The following is a 21,627-nucleotide window of genomic DNA, read 5'->3' as shown; positions in this document are numbered from 1 at the left end:
TCAATCTATCGTCATAGTTATCACTCCGTTCAGGATAATTTGGTTTAATATTTGGATGAAAGTTTCGCAGGTAAAGATAAAATAATATTATTTTAAATAAAAAATAAAAAAGAAAATATTATTTGTTGGCTCAATTAAGTTAACTAGATTTAACTATGTTAACTTTTAAATTAGTTTAAAATAAAACGTAATCTAAATTAAACTCTAGATTGATTGCTAGGTTAACTCCTAAATAAGATGGAGTTTAAAAACTATACTGAGGGGATTGGTGGATTATTACTATAAGTATTTATTATGATAAAAACTATACTAGGGGGATTGGTGAATGATGATAAAAATTTATTATGTATAAATATTATTTTATTGTTATTTGAACCGGTAGATGTATCAAACGGAAAAAACAAATCATGGACTATGTCATTTCTTGAGAAAGAATTAGATACAAAACAAAATCACAACTTTTTAGGTGCTAGAAAATTCAGATGCTTGTAAATGAAATTATGTAAAACAAAACACCACATAGAAGTTATTTTATCTTATCCATAATAAAAATATATTTTATTGATTTTTAAGTCTGTACAAAGTTAAAAACACTCTTGGATAGTGGATTTAAATTTTATTAACTTTAGAGATAGAAGAATATTTAGGCTTTACAAAATAATCTGCAAAGATAATATATAATATCCATGTTTAATCTTTTAATGACCAATAGATCAGCATACAAAGACCAAAATACTCATATTTTCTAACCTTTCAACTTTTCCATTGAAGGGTATAAAAATAAATTCATTATAACAATTCATAATAAACAAAATCTATAATTACAATAAATTCACCATACAATCTAGAGTTTTGGTTAATTGTTTAATTTTGCAACAGACTAATCTCTTCAAGTTTAATGCAAGAAATACACAATTAGTAAACTTTATTTGTAAAAGTTATATATTCATTTATTTTATATAATAATAATTAACGAGAACTAAAAAAAAAAAAGGGTACTTCACTAACCCCTCCTCACAAATCATTGTTAATTGGAATAATGATTTGTTTTTTTATTTAATCTTAATTTTATCTTTCAACATTAGAGTTATTAGAGATTGAATTTTTTATTTATATTTTTTATTTTTTATTTTTTATTTTTTATGAGATTATTATATTCTCATGACCTTAATCATGAGTTTTGTAAATTAATTTGATTAACTTAATTGTTATGTTATTTTTATATTTGACTTGTAATGAAACTATTGAGTCAAGGTGTATATATATTGCCTGAACTAAATTGAGTTGAATCTCATTCAATTTAGCTTGACAATTTAAATTATTGTCCTTACCTATTAAAAATATTAGAAGATTCATACAAATAAACAATCACCTCAAAAGACAAAAAGAAAACATAATCTTTTTTTAAAATAAATAATAACAAATAGAAGAAACACATAATTTTTTTAAAAAAATAAATAATAAATAAATAATTTGAGCTTCTCTAACAATAAAAAGTAGTTAGAAAAGGGTCACAAAAATTAGGTATGACTAAGCCCAACGAGGGCCCAAATATTATTAACCTAGTTATCCAAATTCAAACAAAGATGATACTAGGAAGTCAAGTTCACCCTTTTGTTTATGTTATTCTCGTTCCATTTACTAAAGACTAAAATATAATAATTAAATATATGTCTTTATTACTCTTTAATTTTAACTTTTAAGAAATTCGTTCTAATAATACTCTTAAAATAATAATAAGAAGAAAAAAAATTACAAAATAGAAGAAGTAACAAAGAAAACCTATATTTTAAGGATTGTATTTTATCTTTAATATTTGTATGTTTTTTAATTTACTATATATATTTTCTTAAATATTACATTTTGAATAATCTAAATTATCAAACTAATATTAATATCTATACAGTACTCTTTAGTTCCTAACACATGTCTATAATAGTAAAGTCATTGCATCATAAAACAATAATAAATATCATTTAAAAAAATAAAATTGTTGATGATATTTGATACTAAAATTTAATCAATTGAGTTATTTGTTCATAAAATTCACAATATTTACCAACTCAATGTTGAGTTTGTAAGGATAAAAAATTTACGTTGACTTTTGTTTTGTATTTTTTAAAAATAAAGTCATGAATATTAAGGAATAATTTAATATATTATTTTTTTAATAATAAAATCAAGTTCATTTGAAAATTAATTACTTTTAAGATTTAAAAAAAAATAAAAAACACAATATAATAGGCTATTTTGTTTTTCTACAATAAATAGAATAACAAAAATGGAAGTGGAATAAAACCACCTTTTTTTTTGTCGTTTTTGTTTTAATTCTTTCATAATATTCAAATTCAATATCCTTCTTTGATTCCAAAACACAAGATAATTTATATCCATATAATATCTAAGATTTAATGGTTGCGATAAAAAGATATTTAGCCTTTAAAGGTTACAAGTGATGATGTTTATGGACAAAAAAAGAAGAAGAAAAAAAGAAAAAACGAAAACTTTATGAGTTGAAAAGTTTGAAAGACTTGCTGTATACTTATAAGACCTCACTGATCTGATCTGAAGATATATTACTGTGAAATCAAAGAACAGTGCTTGGGCAATTAATTAATTAAGTAGCTAGGTAGGTTGTTCTTACCTTCCCCTGGATGCAGCTGATCAGAAGCAAGCAAAGTAATAGAGCTCCAGAAACTGATCATCACCATAACCTGGCAAAGCTGAAAAATCGTTAACATCTTGTGCCCAAAATTGGCTGCAAAAGCTCGAATAAGTTTTGTATTTGTCGTCAGGAGACAGGCAGGGAAGGAGAGGTTAATTTGATTTATAGTTGCCAAATCTTAAAACGTCACATCCAGGTGCCAGAGTACTTGTATCAATTTTAACTTCTTACAATCATTATAAAAATAATTAAATATTTTTTTTAATTTCTCATTCAATTATATAATTTTTTTTAAATCATATTGATAATCCATGTTAAAGAATTTATATTAAAAATTAAATTTCAATAAACATTTTACTCCAAAAATAATTAAACTTCATTTTTAATCTAGTTTAAAATATACCTATATTATAAATAAAATTCCAACAATCCCCTACATTAATATAAATTGTCTGAAAAAATTAAAAACTACTCTAAAATTTGTAGAGAGATATTGATTTGATAAAGTTTTTTAGTTTGAATTTTTTAAGTGAAATACAATGAGATTTCCTGGGTTAATTGATAAACATAATATTTTAAAATATTTAATATTTTTTTGTATGTAAATTAAAATGATGATAATAATAGTGGTATGAATCTTAACCTCGTATTTTATATGGTTCTCCTAGTCGCAGGTTGCAAGATGTTGAAATTTAAAAGATAAGGAGGTATAGAGGTATTTGAGCCACAAATTTATTGACGACAAGCTATTAGGCTGCTAAAAAGCATTTTCATGGAAAAACTCTCAGATATTTAAAACCAACTTGTCAGTTTATTGACTTGAAACTTGCTACGAACATACTGAAAACGAGAGAGATTCCAATCAGAAAAGAGAGAAAGAAAAAGGATTTATATCTTTTTAAATTATTTTATAATTTTAATTTTTAAAATATTCTTAACCAAATACATTAAACTACTTTTTATTCGATCTCAATTTCAATCACAGTTTTAACCAAACATATATAAATATCAAATCAACCTTAATTAAAAATTAATTTCCTCTAAAAAATAAAAAATATTTTGTTTGCATGCATACGGCCGAATCCTAAGTTTTCCAAGCATATTTTCATAAAAAATAAGGATTTAGTTGTAGACTTTAATATTTGGAGGTATAAAACTACATTGTAAAGTATATACCCTCAGGTATTAAAGATACAAAGTGCAAAATAAATGTGATACTAAAATTTAAACTTTAGAACGATTAGGATTTAACTCGATAAGATAGAGACTTCCTTACAAAGAAAAATCTACTGTGAACCTTAGACAAGACCAATAAATAGAAACACAAAATAGAAAAACAATCAATTATTACAATTATAAGTTTATATACAAATATTCCTAATTTATTAAATTTATAAGTTTAATAAAAGGAAACCAAAAGCATATTAAAAGGAAGATAACAGTTTGAATACATAATATGATGTCTTTGATTTCCCTTCCTAGAATATTCTTAAAGGTATCTGATATGTAGATCTTCACTCGAATGACCAACTCATAAACACCCGACCCATAACCCCTACTCATGTGATCGGCTTATCAATTAATTTTAAATTTCTTAGATATTTCTCTTTTTTTTTAGATGCAAACACAATAACAAGAAATTTAAAAGTAATATTGTTTTAAATAAAAGTAAGGTGGAGAACATCTACTTGCTCCTTTCGATGATCTAGTTTCTTATGTCGAGAATACAACTACTAGTGCCTCTCTTTATAAAAAGGAAGATGCAAACATCACTTTACAAATTTTGAAATTCATGAATTCACATTCATGTTATCATTGTTCAATTCATACCAAGACATTTCATTATACCTTAATTTATACGCCTTTTAAATACACTACAACATTTAACAGTTTTATTGACGGACCTAATCCACATTATGTCGGTAAAAAAAAATACCGATGGTTTTACAGACAAAAAATACGCGCCAAAAAAAATTCCCGCTGGAAATATTCCGTTGGTGATCGTGGCATATGAAGTAAATATTTTTCAACTCTCGGTGAAATTCTAACGGACGGTATTTGTCTGTATAGGTGTCAGTAATTATGGTGTATGCAGTAAATATTTTTCAACTCTCGATAAAATACCAACGGAATGTTTCCGTTTGTAGAGACGTCGATGATTGTGGCATTTTCAGTAAATATTTTTCAATTCTCTGTAAAATACCGACGGAGAAGGTATGTTTGTAAATCCATCGGTGGTGTTTTAAAAACAAAATTTTTAAGAAATTATTTAGAATAAATAATATAAAATTATATAAATTAATAGTAAAAAAACCAATTATGAAAATAAAATTGTATTAAACATCAAAAATATAAAAATAAAGTTAAATAATATTTATCTAAATATTCATTACAAAAAAAATTAAACTAGAACAATGGCGGAGCTGGAGGAGGAGGAGGAGGTTGGTCGTTCCCGGGACTAAACGATCAAAAAGGAGGTGCACATGTATCACTCATATGTGATCTAATGTCCATGACCATTTGGCGGAATTGTTCATAATTCGCCGAGAGTCACTAGTATTTTTCGGTGAGATGAGCCGTGTGTTGCTGCAAGGCCACAAACTCCTTAGATTGGGTGCTCGATACTGATTGGAAGCTCCCAACAATTTAGACACTACAGGCCGCCCGCAAGTTCTCGGTCGTAGTGTTGGAGAGACCGTACACCCAATTTGTATTAGGTTCACTAGACAATCCTACCTCCATCCATAAATCAGGAATGAAATCCGGATGGGTCGAAGGATTGTCCCCATATCTCTCCCTCAACCAGTTATTATTGGTCTCCTGAAAATAAAATAAAAAATCATCATATTCAATTCAAGAAAAATAATAACTTACGAAAAATTCAACAAACATAATTCAAATTCAAGATAAATTAATTATAAATTATGCAATACAAATACAATGTCAAACAAATATAATTTTAAAATTTAAAATATTCCAAAATAGTCAAGATTAAATAGAATTTTAACTTAAAATAATTCAAATTAAACAAAATACCAAAATATTATGAAAGTAAAATATTTTAACAAAAAAAAAAATCAAACCTGAACTTTTCACTTCTAAAAGATAAAGGAAAGCCACACAAGCCATTCACGTCAAAACGCTACGATAATTAATTATTGAACGAAGGTAGAGGGAGTTGGAATCTGAGTGTCACATTTAGGTTAATACACGAACACCATCCAATTAATATTTTTTAACCCTTAATTAAACTATAAGTTTTGTTTGTCACCCCTTTAAATTCCCTTGAGTTTACTCATTCAATATAATGAGGAGGTCATGCTTTTCTTAAGGATAATAAGAAATATTCCAGTGCTTTTTATATTATAATCGTATTGCACAATATATTTTTATTGTGATATTAATGGAGAATGATTTTTTGATCTCTTAACATTTTATAAAAAAAATGTGCAACTCATGTTTTATTCAACCAAAGAAATGGAACGAATGTAATAGACATTGGTGTCAATGAAGGTTTGTTAGGAGATGGGAGTTCAATGAAGATGAATTTGCCCTTTTATACCATGCCAAAAAAATAGATTAGGGTCCATAAATTTATTATTATTATTGTTTTTTTTGTTTTTTTATTTTTAGATTGATTAAAGATTGTTTTGTAGTTGAAAATGGAGTTATTAATATTTATATGATATTTTGACAATTTGTTTTGGTTAAAATAAGTTGAAGTTTGAGTTTGATTCAATGGCTTTTCAAGCCCGAAACAAAATAGTGAAATAAAATTACAACATTCCGGCCAAAATTTATCTGGAAAATCCGGAACAGACCGAGATTTAAAATGAGATGAAAATTGTTTTGTTTTGCTCCGTTTTTTGAATTGGTACGAAATGTTTCGGTTATTCCAGACGAAACGGAACGGAATTGACAACTTTCGGTTGAACGAACATACCATGAAGTGTTGAGCGCGGTTGTCAACGAACTGTTGCACCTTGTTTTGGCGGTCTTCACTCCGCACGTGCATCTCTACAAACGGCTCCATTGGACTCGGCTTACATCCAAGAGACATAGCCCGTAAGAAAAAAAAATTAATTAGGTAACAACAATTTAAAAAACAATATATTTCATTTAAATTAATCTTACCATCCGTTTCGCATGTGCAACAAACATAACGGAGTCGCCAGTTTGCGTGGTCACCAAACCATGAATTTGCCACTATATAGTCCATTTCTTATTCCCATTACCTTATATATTAATTTCCTTGTTTTACAATAATACACAATACCATATTAGATTTCTTTACATCAAAGTTTACCGTCAACTTGACTCATAACCCTTACATTGACATTATTACACAACAACATTTACTAGCATCATTTTTCTTTTAGTTAAAATATTATTTATTTTATTTGACTCATTCCCAATCTTATAACTTAGTCAAATCTTTAATTTTATTTAATATGCTAATATTTTCCACATTGCATTGCATATACAACTTTTCATAATTCATAACTTGCCACTTGTTTTTCATAACTACCTTGAAATTTCTAAACACACAAAGTCAACACAATATATTATAATGAGTATTCATGCACTCAATAATTTTTATCAATATCAATTTTAATTCTTGTTATTTTAATTTTGTTTTTACAATAATTAGAAATTAAATTATACAAAATTGTTCTACCATTTAGTATGCGAACAACATCCAGTACTATGAACAGTAATAATATAAAAAATGAAAAGTATAAAAAATTTAAGGGCAATGAAATTATAACTTTTAAGCTCTAAATTATAACATCCAAGCTGTGTAAAATCTCAAAAATCAAATAAAGAAAAATTATAACACAACATAAACAAGGGATAATTGCATTAACAGTACACCAATTTTACACCTTTTTATCAATCAAATGCATGAATTTTATTTTATTTTTGTTTAAATACACCAACTCAATTAAGAATTCTAATCAAGCACTTTCATCCAAACTCTGTTAGTTACTCCTTTTTTTGTTTACCAACTTTCAGTTTTCATCAGTCAAGTAAATAAACCTTTTTTTTTTCAAAAATCTCATTAAAAAACAAGCTGATTCCTTCTTTAAATCTAAATTTTATTAAAAATATTCAAATATCCATCCCCATAAATCGGGAGTAATAACCACTGGCCAGGAAAGGTGCCTTGGGCTCTGAATTCTCACAACCACGGAGATAGCTTTCAGACACCGTTTACATATATAGAATTATAAATCCATAATCATACCAAGATGGATGGTAAGCAGTAAAACGTTGTGTAGACGTCTAAATCTTGATTACAAATGAAGCTCCAAGCATTTCTTTGGCTTTATTCAAATTAAAGACGAGGTTTCACTGAGGTTTAAACTTATGGACTCGGGATTGATGGGGTAGAGATCATGGGCAGATGTAGAGGAATTTCCAATCCACGATTTATCAGATCGAGGAAAGAGGTCTTGTGTGCTGTTTAAACTCTGGTCCATGACCTGCTGATAGTGGCCTTTGAGATGTTTGGAGTGTAAATCATCACCATAAATGCTAGGATCTGAGATCATCTCCTGGATGCTGGTCTGTCCTTCAAGCATGCTCACCACTTCTGACATTGCAGGCCTTAGAGATGGAGATGCATTGGTGCATAAGAGAGCCAACTTGATCATCCTCTCAGCCTCTTCCTTGTTGAATTCAGACTGCAGCTTTGGGTCCACTATCTCCATTAAATTTTCCTTTTTTTGCAATACATGAGCCTGTGACGACAATTTCAAAGACAAATAAGAAGGAAGCTATGATATTTTACCAAATGTACCATGTTTGAATTGAGAACTGATGCCTCACGCGTCATTAATTCAGGATAGCAACAGAAACAGACTGACGATGATTTACCCAGTCAAGAAGACAAACATTTTCGTTCTCTGGCCTGTAACTTGAGTTGCTCTTTCCACTGACAATTTCTAAGGCGACAACCCCAAAACTATAAACATCTGCTTTATCTGTTAGATAGCCCCACAGTGCATATTCTGGAGCCATATATCCTCTGATATATATATATTTAAATGCAGAATTAGTGCCCTTCAGAGACATGAGGAGTATTACTATCAATAAACTTCAGGAATGAAATTAGTCTCAATACAACTTACATAGTTCCAGCAACTCGAGTGCTAATATGAGTGTTCTCCTCTTCATTGAGCTTAGCTAGACCGAAGTCTGATATCTTGGCATTTAGATCTTTGTCCAGTAATACATTTGTACCTTTGATGTCCCTGTGAACGATCCTGATTGCAGATCCTTCATGGAGAAATGCTAAACCTCTGGCTATTCCAACACATATCTTATACCTTGTAGGCCAATCCAACGTCAGAAAACTTGTTTCGGAACCTGCTCCTAATAGGATTGTTAATAAGATCATTTCATGTTTGCTAGTTGATGCAGTGTTATAAACAAATATTTTACTGGAAATTTATCAACAAATGCTACTATGGTTACCGAAAAGTGCACGAGAGAGGGAGTTGTTTTCCATGTACTCGTACACCAGAAGCAACTGGTCTCCTTCAATACAGCATCCATAAAGCCTTACAAGATTGGGATGCTGTAAACAAGATATCATGCCTATTTCGTTCACAAATTCACGGTTTCCTTGCCTGGATTTTGGAGATAGCTGCTTAACAGCAATAATAGTACCGTCTGCCAATTCACCCTGCATTGGAAGTCAATCACGCATCTAAATGCTATAGTGTTTTTGGGGAGGATTCACCCATGCATGATTCCAATAATAAAATTGTGATAATATAAAAAATTCATTAGATGACAAACCTTGTATACGGATCCAAAACCACCCTCTCCAATCTTGTTTGCTGAATTGAAATTGTCAGAGGCCGCTTTTAGCTGCTTCAAGGTGAAGGAACCAGTTTTCAAATCTAGCCCTTTAAGCTCTGCACGCAGCAGTTGGTATGGGAGGATGACAGTCAGGAGACATATCGTGAAATAATAGAAATGCTTGAACATCATATATCCATGCACTACGCGCATTCTCTAGTGTGATTCGCCATTATTTAGAAAATTAAGAGAAGACTCAGTTTGCGGTACAATACCTCGTTCTCTTGTGTTTTTGTCTCCATAGCAGAGCTTCCAATAAATTGTAGCAAATTGTCAACATTTGCAATTGTCAACATTTTTCTCAACCACTCTCAACCACCCTCTCCACCATCAACCACCCTATCCTTTGCAGCCATTATATTTATGTTTTCCTTTCTCCTGTAAACATGTGTAAAAGACAGAAGAGAAAAACGAGAGAGAAGAGAGAGTGCAGTGTGTGTGTGTTGGTGGGAGAAACCACTTGTGGTGGCTTTGAAACACTCGGAGGGGATAAAACACACTGTTTTATTTCAATAACAAAAGCTTACAATTAATTAACACAAAAGCTTAACACAATACACGCCCTCTCTCTTTCTCTCTAGTGTTTCTCTCTACTCTCTCCACACATAATAGCATAAGCTCAGCTTGCTATTTATACACAAATTCAAAACAAGATAATTCAACCTTCAAGTGTGAAGGCGGCTGGCGGCCAATGGTGTGAAGGCGGCTGGCGGCTGCGGCTGGTGGCTGGCGGCTGGGCGGTTGGTGGCTGGGCGGTGACAGCTGGTGGCTGCCTTCCTTGACCTTCTGGATGGATTGAGTTTAATACAACAAATCTCCCCTTTAAACTCAATCGAGGGATGTCATGCCAAGCATGAACTTCATTCTGATAAATGTTTCCCTCTTCAATGGCTTTGTATTTTTGCACTTTTTCTTTTGCATTCTTCTTTGTCTTATAGACCCATTTGACACCTATTGCTTTCTTGCTTTCTGGTGGATAAGTCAGCTTCCAGGTATCATTCTTCTCAATGGCATGCATTTCTTCATCCATTGCTTCTATCTTCTCTTCTGTGATAGCTTTGTTGAAGCTAAATGGGTCACTATCTGCAAAGAAACAAAACAAATTTGTATCTTCCATTACTTGAGTGGCATCGTACAGCTCTTCAAGATTTCTCATCCTTCTTGGTTCTTCTGATGAGGATGCTGATGGTGGTGTTGATGATGATGCTCCTGGTGTGTTCCTCCTGTTGAATACAGGGAATCTGTGTACCGGACTTTGTGGTTCAGCTGCTGGTACAATCGGTTCTTCGACAAGTACTGTTGGTACTTCTTCACCTTCAAGGATCAAATCCATATTGATCCATTTGACTGCTTCTTGATCATCATTCCATTCCCAAGATTTATCTTCTTCAAAGATAACATCTCTACTCATAATCACCTTCTTCGTGATGGGATTATACAGCTTGTATCCCATCCTTCTCTCACCATATCCCACAAAGATGCATCTCTCGCTTTTATCATCGAGCTTTCTCCTTCTTGCATCTGGGATCTTTGCATATGCCACACAACCAAAGACTCGTAGATGAGTAACACTTGGTTTGTGACCACTCCATGCTTCTTCTGGAATGACTCCTTGCAAACTTCTGGTTGGGCAGCGATTCAGTAGATACACTGCACATGATACAGCTTCAGCCCAGTATTGCTTGGGCAACTTCTTTGCTTTGAGCAGACTTCTTGCCATGTCAAGAATCGTGCGATTCTTTCTTTCAGCTACACCATTCAGCTGTGGTGTATAAGCTGGTGTTGTCTGATGTCTGATGCCTTGTTGTGTACAATAGGCTTCAAAGTCGTTTGCTGTATATTCTCCACCTTGATCAGATCTCACTGTTCTGATCATGTAGCCACTTTGCTTCTCCACAATTGCTTTAAAATCTTTAAAACAATTGAATACTTCTGACTTCCTCTTCAGAAAGTATATCCACGTCTTTCTACTAAAATCATCAATAAAAGTGAGGAAGTACCTATTCTGTCCAGTCGACATAGGCGTAATTGGGCCACACACATCTGTGTGTACTAACTCCAGTGGCCTCTTTGCTTTCCAGTTGACTTCTTTGGCAAAACTGGATCTGTGATGTTTGCTGAGGACACAACTTTCACAGACTTCATCTGGATGGTCAATGTGAGGCAAACCTCTGACCATCTTCTTGCTTGCTAGCATCTTCAAGCTCGTGAAATTCAGATGTCCAAGCCTCAGGTGCCAGAGCCATTCTTCACTGTTGGTGATGGCACTCAAACACCTTGCTGCATCATACTGGATGTTCAAAGGAAACATCCTATTCTTGGACATTTTCACATAGGCCATTAATCTCCAATTGTTGTCTCTAATTGTCAGATGACAATTCTTCGAGTAAAAAGTATATCCTCTCTCCAAAAGTTGACCTAAGCTGATCAGGTTCTGCTTTATGGCTGGGACATAATAAACATTGGCGATGTAGCTGGCATCGCCGTTCTTCAACTTGATTGGGATGCTGCCTTTACCTTTGAACGGAACCTTTGTGGTATCTCCAAAAGTAACTAGACCTTGCTTGGTCTCATCTAGATCACTAAATAACTCTCGGTAGCCACACATGTGATTGCTGGCTCCAGTATCTAGATACCATATATTTTCCTGTTTCTCGCCAAGTTCTTGTTGGACAAGAAATGCAGCTTCTATGTCATCCTTCTCTGCATAGTTGGCTTGCTCACGTATCTCCAACGGAGCTTTCCTTCTGCATTCAGTGCTATAGTGCCCAAATTGATTGCAACTATAACATTGGATATTCCTCTTGTCACGGTTATTGTAACCGCCTCCTCTTCCTCTAGGAGTGAATGCTTGCTGTCCTCTACCTCCTCTGGTGGTGTTTCTACCACCTCTTCCTCTAAAGCTTGTATTCCAAGAACCTCTTCCTTGGAATTTCTGAAATCCTCCTCTGGATTGTTGACTTCCTGCTTGAGTGGTATATCCACTTGTTGAAGTCTCCCCTTGCTCATATCTCTCTTTGAGCGACAACTTTGCTTGTAAGGCATGCTCAATTGCCTTATCTCCATTTCGCTTTACAATCTTCTGCTCATGAGCTTGCAAAGAACTCATAAGCTCATCAACTGTCAACTTGTCCACTTCCTTGGACTCTTCAATAGCGACAACAACAAAATCAAATTTTGGATCTAGGGATCTCAAAATTTTCTCAGTAATTCGAGAATCGACGATGGCTTCTCCATTTCTCCTCATCTGATTGACTATCACCATAATCCTTGTGTGATAATCAGAAATAGATTCTGAGGACTTCATTTGCAATAACTCAAATTCACCTCGCAAAGATTGAAGACGAATCTTCTTGATTCTGTCAGCACCTTTGTATTTTTGTTGGAGAGCCTCCCATATATCATGTGATGTTTCAGCGGAAGCTATGATCTCGAATGTATCTTCATCAAGACCTTGGTAGATGATGGTCTTTGCTTTGTTGTCCTTCTTTCTGTTGACTTTCAGGGCTTGCTTCTGTGCCTCTTGTAAAGTATCTTCTTCTTCTTTGGACTCTGGTTCATCATAACCATAGTGTACAATCTCCAAACACTCTTGTGAACCAAGAAATGCCTTTAATCTGATGCACCAACTATCATAGTTGTCTTTGGTCAGCTTCGGGATGAGTGTTTGTGTACTTTCTGTAGTCATTTTGCTCTTGGAATGACTATATCTCCTTCTGGGAGTTTAATTTGGCACAACGGACACTGTAGATCGATCCGGAATGGTCGAAATAGTCGGGAACCGGTCTGACTTTGTAGAAATCAGGTCAGAAACTGGGTGAACCGGTCACAAAACCAATTCTGGGCGTCGGGCGGTTCGCTGGGTTGAACCGGGAATATTCTGTGGAATATTCTATCGGCTCGGCTTAGGCTAATAGCGGCTCGGCTTAGCGGCTAGGCTTGAAAAGGGAATATTCTCGGGAATATGCTTCGGCTCGGCTGGAGGCTCGGCTTGAGGCTCGGCGCGGCGCGGCTTTACCGGCTCAAATATGGCGCGCGTGTGGCTCAGTCGTCGTCTACCTCTGGGCGCGTGGCTGCGCGTGGTCAAACAGTGCAGAATCTTCAGGCGGCGCGTGTGGGCTACCTCCGTCTCCGATCAAGCTGATTTTTGCGGCAGTGAGTTCGTCTGGATGAGCTCTACACTTTGGAATGATCAAAACGTGTTTATGACAACTTTGAAAATTCGGATATCTCCCAAAAACACTTCTGTTTTCTGACGAACGGGGCTCTGATACCAATTGTTGGTGGGAGAAACCACTTGTGGTGGCTTTGAAACACTCGGAGGGGATAAAACACACTGTTTTATTACACGAACAGAAGCTTACAATTAATTAACACAAAAGCTTAACACAATACACGCCCTCTCTCTTTCTCTCTAGTGTTTCTCTCTACTCTCTCCACACATAATAGCATAAGCTCAGCTTGCTATTTATACACAAATTCAAAACAAGATAATTCAACCTTCAAGTGTGAAGGCGGCTGGCGGCCAATGGTGTGAAGGCGGCTGGCGGCTGCGGCTGGTGGCTGGCGGCTGGGCGGTTGGTGGCTGGGCGGTGACAGCCGGTGGCTGCCTTCCTTGACCTTCTGGATGGATTGAGTTTAATACAACAGTGTGCAGAGGAAGAAGAGAGAGTGCAACTGTGAGAGTGAGAAAGTGCAGATTTGAGAGAAACACCGAGTGTAAGAGTGAAACACTGGGTTTTGTGGGATTGTACTGGGTTGAGTTGAGTGTTTGTATCATTCCTCCATTAATATACAATCTGCTGCCTCCGTGGACGTACCCGGTTTTGGGGAACCACGTAAATCTGTTTGTTTGTGTTTTATTTGTGTTTGCTTTCGGTCCAGTATGCACAACAAATTGGTATCAGAGCATTAGGGAAGCTAGAACACTGAAAAAACACGTTTTTCAGCTCTCTGTTCAAAGTTGCAGAATTTTCAAAGTTCTCAGATCTTGCTTTTGACCAGCTGCGGAGATTCCTCTCGTCCATACGAGTCCGGCGATATAAAGATCGTCGAAATCGGAGTTGAAACGAGCCCTGTAGAGCTCGCCGAAGTTTCGCCGGAAATCTGCCGGAAAAACCAGTCATTGCCGGAATTCTCGCCTGAGAAGACAGCCACGTCATCCGACACGAAGGCGCTGAGTCATCATCCACGTCATCACAGAGGGTCCACATCGCCCTGTCATCAGACACGTCATCAGCCACGTCATCTAACAGTGACAGAATATTCTCTTGACAGAATAAGAATATTCCGTTACCAGTAAGAGAATATTCCCGTGACAGAATATTCTTTATCAGAGACAGAATATTCCTTCCCTGAGTCAACTCGGTCATATTGGTTTTTTGGCCAACTCAGTGATTTTTTGACCCGTTTTTGGCCGAGTCAAGTTGGTTCCTAGCATTTTCAACCATTCCGGACGCAACCGTGGTGTCCGTTTTGTTAAACAGCATACCGAAGTTACTGTTTTGGCACTTTTGAGCATAAAAGTGTGTGTTTTAACAATTTTGGGATTCCATTTGTAATCCAAAGACGTCCTAATGGCTGATATTCCAGAAGAAAAATCAGCGGGGAATGCTAGTATACCTCCACAATACATCCCGGTATCGAATACCAAATTTGAGGTGGAGAAGTTTGATGGGAAAGGTAATTTTGGCATGTGGAAATGTGAAGTCATGGATATGCTTGTCCAAATGAATTTAGATTTCACTCTAGAAGATAAACCAGAGGATCTGGATGATAAAAGCTGGGAAAGGATAAATCGGTTGGCTTGCAGTTCTATCCGACTTTGTCTTGTAAAGGATCAGAAGTACGCCTTTTCAGAACAAAACTCTGCAAAGGAATTATGGCAAGCACTGGAGGACAAGTTTATGAAGAAGAGTATAGAGAATCGTCTCTACTTGAAGAAAAGGATCTTCCGGTTTCAGCACAAGAAAGGTACTTCTATGAATGAGCATCTGAATGATTTCAATAAAATGATAGCTGATTTGAAGAATTTAGATGTGGAAATTGATGATGAAGATAAAGCTCTACTGTTATTAAATTCACTGCCTGACACATATGAACATCTTGTCACCACTTTACTGTATGGTAAAGAAAAGATTAAATTCATTGATGTGTCCAATGCTTTGGTGAACAATGAGTATCGGAAGAAGGACCAAATTGTTCACAAGGAGTCAACGTCAGAAGCATTGACTGTTAGAGGCAGAACAAACCCTAGAAGATTTCGAGGGCGAGGGAGATCTCGCTCAAAATCCAGAGGAGAATCATCAAACAGACGATATCTTGCAAAAGATGAGTGTGCCTTTTGTCACAAAAAAGGGCACTGGAAGAAAGATTGTCCAATCAAGGGCAACAAGGAAAAAGATGAACCAACTGTGAACGTTGCACGAGATGAGGATGAACAAGACTCTGCATTCATGGTCTCATCACCAGAAAACCATTCTGGTGAATGGGTTCTTGATTCTGCATGTTCCTATCACATGTGCCCTAACAAGCACTTATTCTCGAGACTCGAGGAGTTCGATGGAGGAGGTGTGTTGATGGGTAATGATGATGTGAGTGAGATCAAAGGGATTGGGACTATCCATCTGAAGATGCATAATGGGGTAGTCAAGACACTAACAGATGTACGGTATGTACCTGACTTGAAGAAAAATCTCTTCTCACTTGGAGTCCTAGAATCCAGTGGTTATAAGATTATCATGCATGGTGGAGTCCTGAAAGCAATCCGTGGTGCATTAGTTGTCTTAAGAGGCACGAGGATAGGAAACTTATATTTCCTGGATGGATCTACAGTTACTGGTACAGCAGCTGTTTCCAAAAGTATAGAAGATGATGAAGCAGATAATTCCAGACTTTGGCACATGCGCTTAGGGCATGCTGGTGAAAAGGCTTTGCAAGGATTAGTCAAGCAAGGTCTATTAAAAGGCGCCAAGACTGGGAAGCATGGGTTCTGTGAGCATTGTATTCTTGGAAAACAGACAAGGGTCAAGTTTGGCACTGCAGTACACAACACAAAAGGGATCCTAGATTATGTTCACACAGACGTATGGGGACCTTCAAAGAATGAATCTCTTGGAGGTAATCGTTGGTTTGTTACTTTTATTGATGATTTCTCAAGACGAGTATGGGTTTACATGATGAAACACAAGGATGAGGTCCTTGATATCTTTCTGAAATGGAAGAAAATGGTGGAGACTCAAACTGGAAGGAGGGTTAAGACTCTTCGGTCAGATAATGGTGGTGAGTACACTTCAGATCCTTTCTTTGAAGTTTGTCAGGATGAAGGGATCAAGCGACATTTTACTGTTCGCAAAACACCACAACAGAATGGAGTAGCGGAACGCATGAACCGCACATTGGTGGAGAAAGTCCGATGTATGCTATCACATTCGGGACTAAGCAAAGTGTTTTGGGGCGAGGCATTAAGCTATGCTCGTCATATTGTTAATCGGTTACCTTCAGCAGCATTAGATGGTAGAACCCCCTTGGAGGTATGGTCAGGCTCTCCTGCAAATGATTATGACTCTATGCGTATATTTGGTTGCTCAGCATATTATCATGTTACTGAGTCCAAGCTAGATCCTAGAGCCAAGAAAGCTATATTTTTGGGCTTTAGTGGAGGAGTAAAAGGCTACAGACTCTGGTGTTCTGAATCAAAGAAAGTGATCTTGAGTAGAGATGTCACTTTTGATGAGTCTGGCATGTTACAGCAAGAGAAATCACAGGAGAAGGAAAAACAGTCTGGTGATGCACAACAGGTGGAGTTGGAGACTTCAGTCATCCCTATAAAGACTGTTCAGACAATCTCTACTGAAGGAGATTCAGATGAAAGTTCAGATGAAGAGGATGCAACAACTCCAGCAACCACACAACAAGAATCCATTGCAACGAGTAAACCGAAAAGAGTTATCAAGAAACCTGCTCGGTATTGTAACATGGTGGCTTATGCACTTCCGGTGATTGATGATGGAATCCCCTACACCTACAAAGAAGCAGTACAGAGTGTAGAAAGTGCAAAATGGAACGAGGCAATGGATGAAGAGATGAAATCTCTCCACAAGAATCAGACTTGGGATTTGGTACAACTCCCTAAAGGAAAGAAGACAATTGGTTGCAAGTGGGTATATGCCAAGAAGGAAGGTAATCCTGGAAAAGACAACATCCGATTCAAAGCGAGATTGGTAGCAAAAGGCTATGCTCAGAAGGAGGGGATAGATTATAATGAGGTATTCTCTCCAGTTGTTAAGCATTCATCAATCCGTATTCTGTTAGCCTTGGTTGCACAGTTTGATTTGGAGTTAGCCCAACTTGATGTGAAAACTGCCTTCCTACATGGAGATTTGGAAGAGGAAATTTACATGTCTCAGCCAGATGGTTTCAAAGTCACTGGGAAAGAGAATTGGGCTTGTAAACTGAAGAAGTCATTATACGGATTGAAACAATCTCCTCGCCAGTGGTATAAGCGATTTGATAAGTTCATGGCAGAACATGGATACACACGGAGTCAGTTTGATCACTGTGTATATTTTCGCAAACTTCTTGATGGTTCTTTCATCTATTTGCTCTTATATGTGGATGATATGTTGATCGCATCAAAGAGCAAGGTGGAGATTGATAGACTGAAAGCTCAACTGAGAACTGAGTTTGAAATGAAGGACCTTACTGAGTTTGAAATGAAGGACCTTGGAGAAGCTAAGAAGATTCTTGGCATGGAGATTCAGAGAGACAGAAGAAAAGGCACAGTCTGTTTGACACAGACCCAATACTTGAAGAAAATTCTACAGAGATTTGGGGTAGATGGTAAGACCAAGCCTGTAAGCACACCTTTAGCTCCTCATTTTAAGCTAAGTGCTTCAATGTCTCCACGCACAGAGGAAGAGCGCAAGCATATGGCTCAAATTCCTTATGCAAATGCAGTTGGTGCATTAATGTATGCAATGGTTTGTACAAGACCAGATATTTCACATGCTGTCAGTATGGTGAGCAGGTATATGCATGATCCGGGAAAGGGTCACTGGCAGGCAGTTAAGTGGATTCTACGGTACATTCATGGCACAACTGATATTGGTTTGAAGTTTGAGAGGGATGATAGACTCGGACAAAATTTAGTTGGTTATGTCGACTCGGACTATGCTGGTGACTTAGACAAGCGTCGTTCCACAACAGGCTACGTGTTTACACTTGCTAAAGGGCCTGTAAGTTGGAGGTCAACGTTACAATCAACAGTAGCTTTGTCAACAACTGAGGCAGAGTACATGGCAGTAACGGAAGCTTTCAAGGAAGCTATTTGGTTACATGGGTTGATTGAAGATTTGGGAATTGTTCAAGAGCACGTGGATGTCCATTGTGATAGTCAAAGTGCTATTTGTCTTGCAAAGAATCAGGTTCATCATTCCCGCACCAAGCACATCGATGTTCGATTTCATTTTGTTCGAGAAATTGTGGATGAAGGGGATATTCTGCTACAGAAGATTGGTACCGCAGATAATCCAGCTGACATGCTCACAAAATGTGTCTCAGGGATCAAGTTCCAACATTGTTTGGACTTGGTCAACATCTCTCGGTGTTGAGCACCTTCAGGGTGCAGCGCCATATGGTGCATCAGAGGTGTTGCTACCCAATTTTTGACCCATGTTTTGATAAATTTTCAGAAAAAATCTAAAAATAGCGAAAAACATTGAAAATCCAAAAAAAATACATTTTTAATACATTTGCATCGTTTTTAGCATTTTTAGCATCGTCTCAAAAGAATTTAAATTTTCAAAGACATTTGGAACGCGTTCAACCTTTAACGCGTTAATTTTAAAATCATTGATTTTCCTCATTGAGTCGACGTTGATATTGCTCGTTTTCAAAAATACAAAAAAATTAAAAAAAATCAAATTTACAAAAAAAGAAAGTTGAGGAATCAATTTTGAGGCCCAAACAATATTTTGCCTATGCATAAGGAATTTTGAATGTTGGAGGGAGAGACAACACAAAAAAAGAGGAAACCTAAAAAACTTTTTTCCTTCACCCGAAACCAGCCGCTCCCCCTGGCCCAAGACCATTTGATTCCTCTCTTTCGGCTGAAAATCAGGAACTCAGCCCCCCACTTTCTTTTCTTTTCTTTTCTTTCTTCTCCAGCCGATAATGGAGGCTAGGGGGGAACCCCTATTTCTTCTCATCCCCAGCTACACCAGGAAGAGGGGGGTTTTTTTTCATTTTGGCTTCTTCCCCACAGCAGTGGGCAGAGACCCACGAGCTCCTGTCTCTCATCCTTCCCCTGGCACACAAGCTTCACTTTTCCCCCTGCAGCCACCCAAAAGGTAAGAAACCCAAGCTTTCATCTTCTCTGCAGGGCCACCCTTTGAAACCAAGAGGCCGCCCCCTTTCTCCCCTTGGTCTTGGGAAAGAAAACGGGAGAAACCCTCCCTTTGAAAAAACGAGAGCAGCTGGCCACCCTTCCTCTCTCGGGGAACCAAAACTAGAGAGACCCCTGGCTGAAGGGGGTTTTGATTTTCGGTTTCTTCTCCCTTCAGCCGGGCAAGTCTTGCTCTCCCTCACAAAAAAAAAAAAAGCCATAACCCCTCCCTTCCCTTGGCCAAAAGAGAACCAGAGAACAAAAGTCCCCCTCTTCCTCTGTTTTTTTTTCTCCCCTGAGGCCGGCCATTTCAGAGCCTCTCCCCGTCATCCCCCTCTCGGCCATTTCCACCTCCACCAAACAGACTCAGCCAGAGAACCCCCTGGCCATCGGCCATTTTCCTCTCTCCAGGTCACTCCTCTTCCTCAGCCGCTCACCACAGACCCACGGTCTTCACCGTCAGCCGCAGCAGCGCCATCCCTCTCTCGGCTGCAGCCCCTTCGCCAGACCTACCCTCACTCCAGTCGCCCACCATTTGGGGAAACCAGCGGTGTCTCTACATCAGCGCCGCCCGAAGAAACAGATCCACCAGCCACCTGAAACAGGTCCAGCAGCGACGTCTCCTTCCCATCACAGCAACGCCGCCCGCTCACTCTCCTCTCGCCGGCCAGCATTCTACCGCAGTTGGGACACGGCAGCACCGCCCTATCTGCCAACCGAAGCAGAGGAGAAGCAGACGCCCTGACCTCAGAGCCGACCGCCACCTTAAGAAGGGAGAAAACAGAAGTGAAGCAGATTTGAAAAAGGAGAAGACCAAAACAAATCCGAAAAAGAAAGAAAAATTAAAATCAACAGCCTGTGGTGTGTTCGGTTGCTTTGCAGGTCACCGCCGGCGTAGGGAGACTGAGAAGAAGGAGACGATCCCGATCTACCAGCTTGCTGGTCTTCACCGGCGGTGGCGCGTGAGGCCCACGCGCCGCCACTGTTCCGGCGCCCAGAAGCCTCCGACATTGTTCACCCGTGGCTACACTGTTCCTGATTCTGTTTTAGGGGTTGTTTTGTAATTTTAAATTGTTTGATGTAATTTTAATTTTTAGTATTGAATTTTTATAATTTGTAATGTTGATGTAACAAAAAAAAGAAAGAGAAAAGAAAGAGAAAAGAAAAAATACAGTAAAGAAAAAGAAAAGAAAAAAATACAGTGAAGGTGTATGTGTTGTTTGTATTTTTTTTTTGTTATGGATGTTTTGTTATATTTTATTTAGGATAAAATTGCAAAGATTAAAGAAGAATTTAATATTTTGATTTGCTCAAGGATAAAGAATTATGAACTTACATGTAAGTCGTATTTCTAAATTCGATGAAAGAACAGAATTTTTAAAACTTCTTTAGCACATCAAGTCCACGAAGCAGCTTACCTCAGGTAGGGTGTGTTAGGGGTGCTAATACCTTCCCTAAACACAACCAGTCCCTTACCCGTGAATCTCTGATAAGACCAGTACCCGGGTTTCCTAGTAGCCTTCAATTAAATACTAGGTGGCGACTCCAACGAATCAAATCAAAGCAAAACGATAATGAAAAATCGCCAGCCGACGCCGCGCGGATTTTTGACGTGCGACAGAATGGCGACTCCACTGGGGAAGGTATTGTTTTCAACTTTATTGGACTAAGCTTTGTGTTTTTGATGTGTTTAATTTTTTTTTTGCTT

General features: G+C 36.9%; 2 protein-coding genes across 6 annotated transcripts in view; both read right to left on the bottom strand.

Moving 5' to 3' along the window:
- The window catches only part of LOC18103165 (probable LRR receptor-like serine/threonine-protein kinase At1g29720), a 71,506-nt gene that overhangs the window by 17,734 nt on the left and 32,145 nt on the right, over nucleotides 1-21,627 (bottom strand). For 3 of the 5 annotated variants that reach the window (XM_024591988.2, XM_052445201.1, XM_052445202.1), the window contains exon 2: nucleotides 2,645-2,714. The exons of the other annotated variants lie outside the window; for them this stretch is intronic. In XM_024591988.2, the coding sequence (XP_024447756.2) occupies nucleotides 2,645-2,714 (70 nt within the window). The remainder of the gene's footprint in view (nucleotides 1-2,644; nucleotides 2,715-21,627) is intronic. 5 annotated transcript variants of the gene reach the window in all.
- LOC18103166 (probable LRR receptor-like serine/threonine-protein kinase At1g29720) lies at nucleotides 7,834-9,608 on the bottom strand. Its single transcript, XM_006377452.3, has 5 exons — nucleotides 9,473-9,608; nucleotides 9,146-9,356; nucleotides 8,800-9,043; nucleotides 8,546-8,696; nucleotides 7,834-8,409 (listed from the first exon to the last, which is right to left on the bottom strand). Exons 2-5 carry the CDS (start codon nucleotides 9,264-9,266, stop codon nucleotides 7,999-8,001), a joined length of 927 nt encoding a protein of 308 aa, XP_006377514.3. The 5' UTR covers nucleotides 9,267-9,356; nucleotides 9,473-9,608; the 3' UTR covers nucleotides 7,834-7,998.

Source organism: Populus trichocarpa, chromosome 11, assembly GCF_000002775.5.
Source record: "Populus trichocarpa isolate Nisqually-1 chromosome 11, P.trichocarpa_v4.1, whole genome shotgun sequence".
Lineage (NCBI taxonomy): Eukaryota > Viridiplantae > Streptophyta > Magnoliopsida > Malpighiales > Salicaceae > Populus > Populus trichocarpa.
Note: the sequence above shows the minus strand (reverse complement) of the source record. Positions and strands in the feature narration are given on the sequence as shown.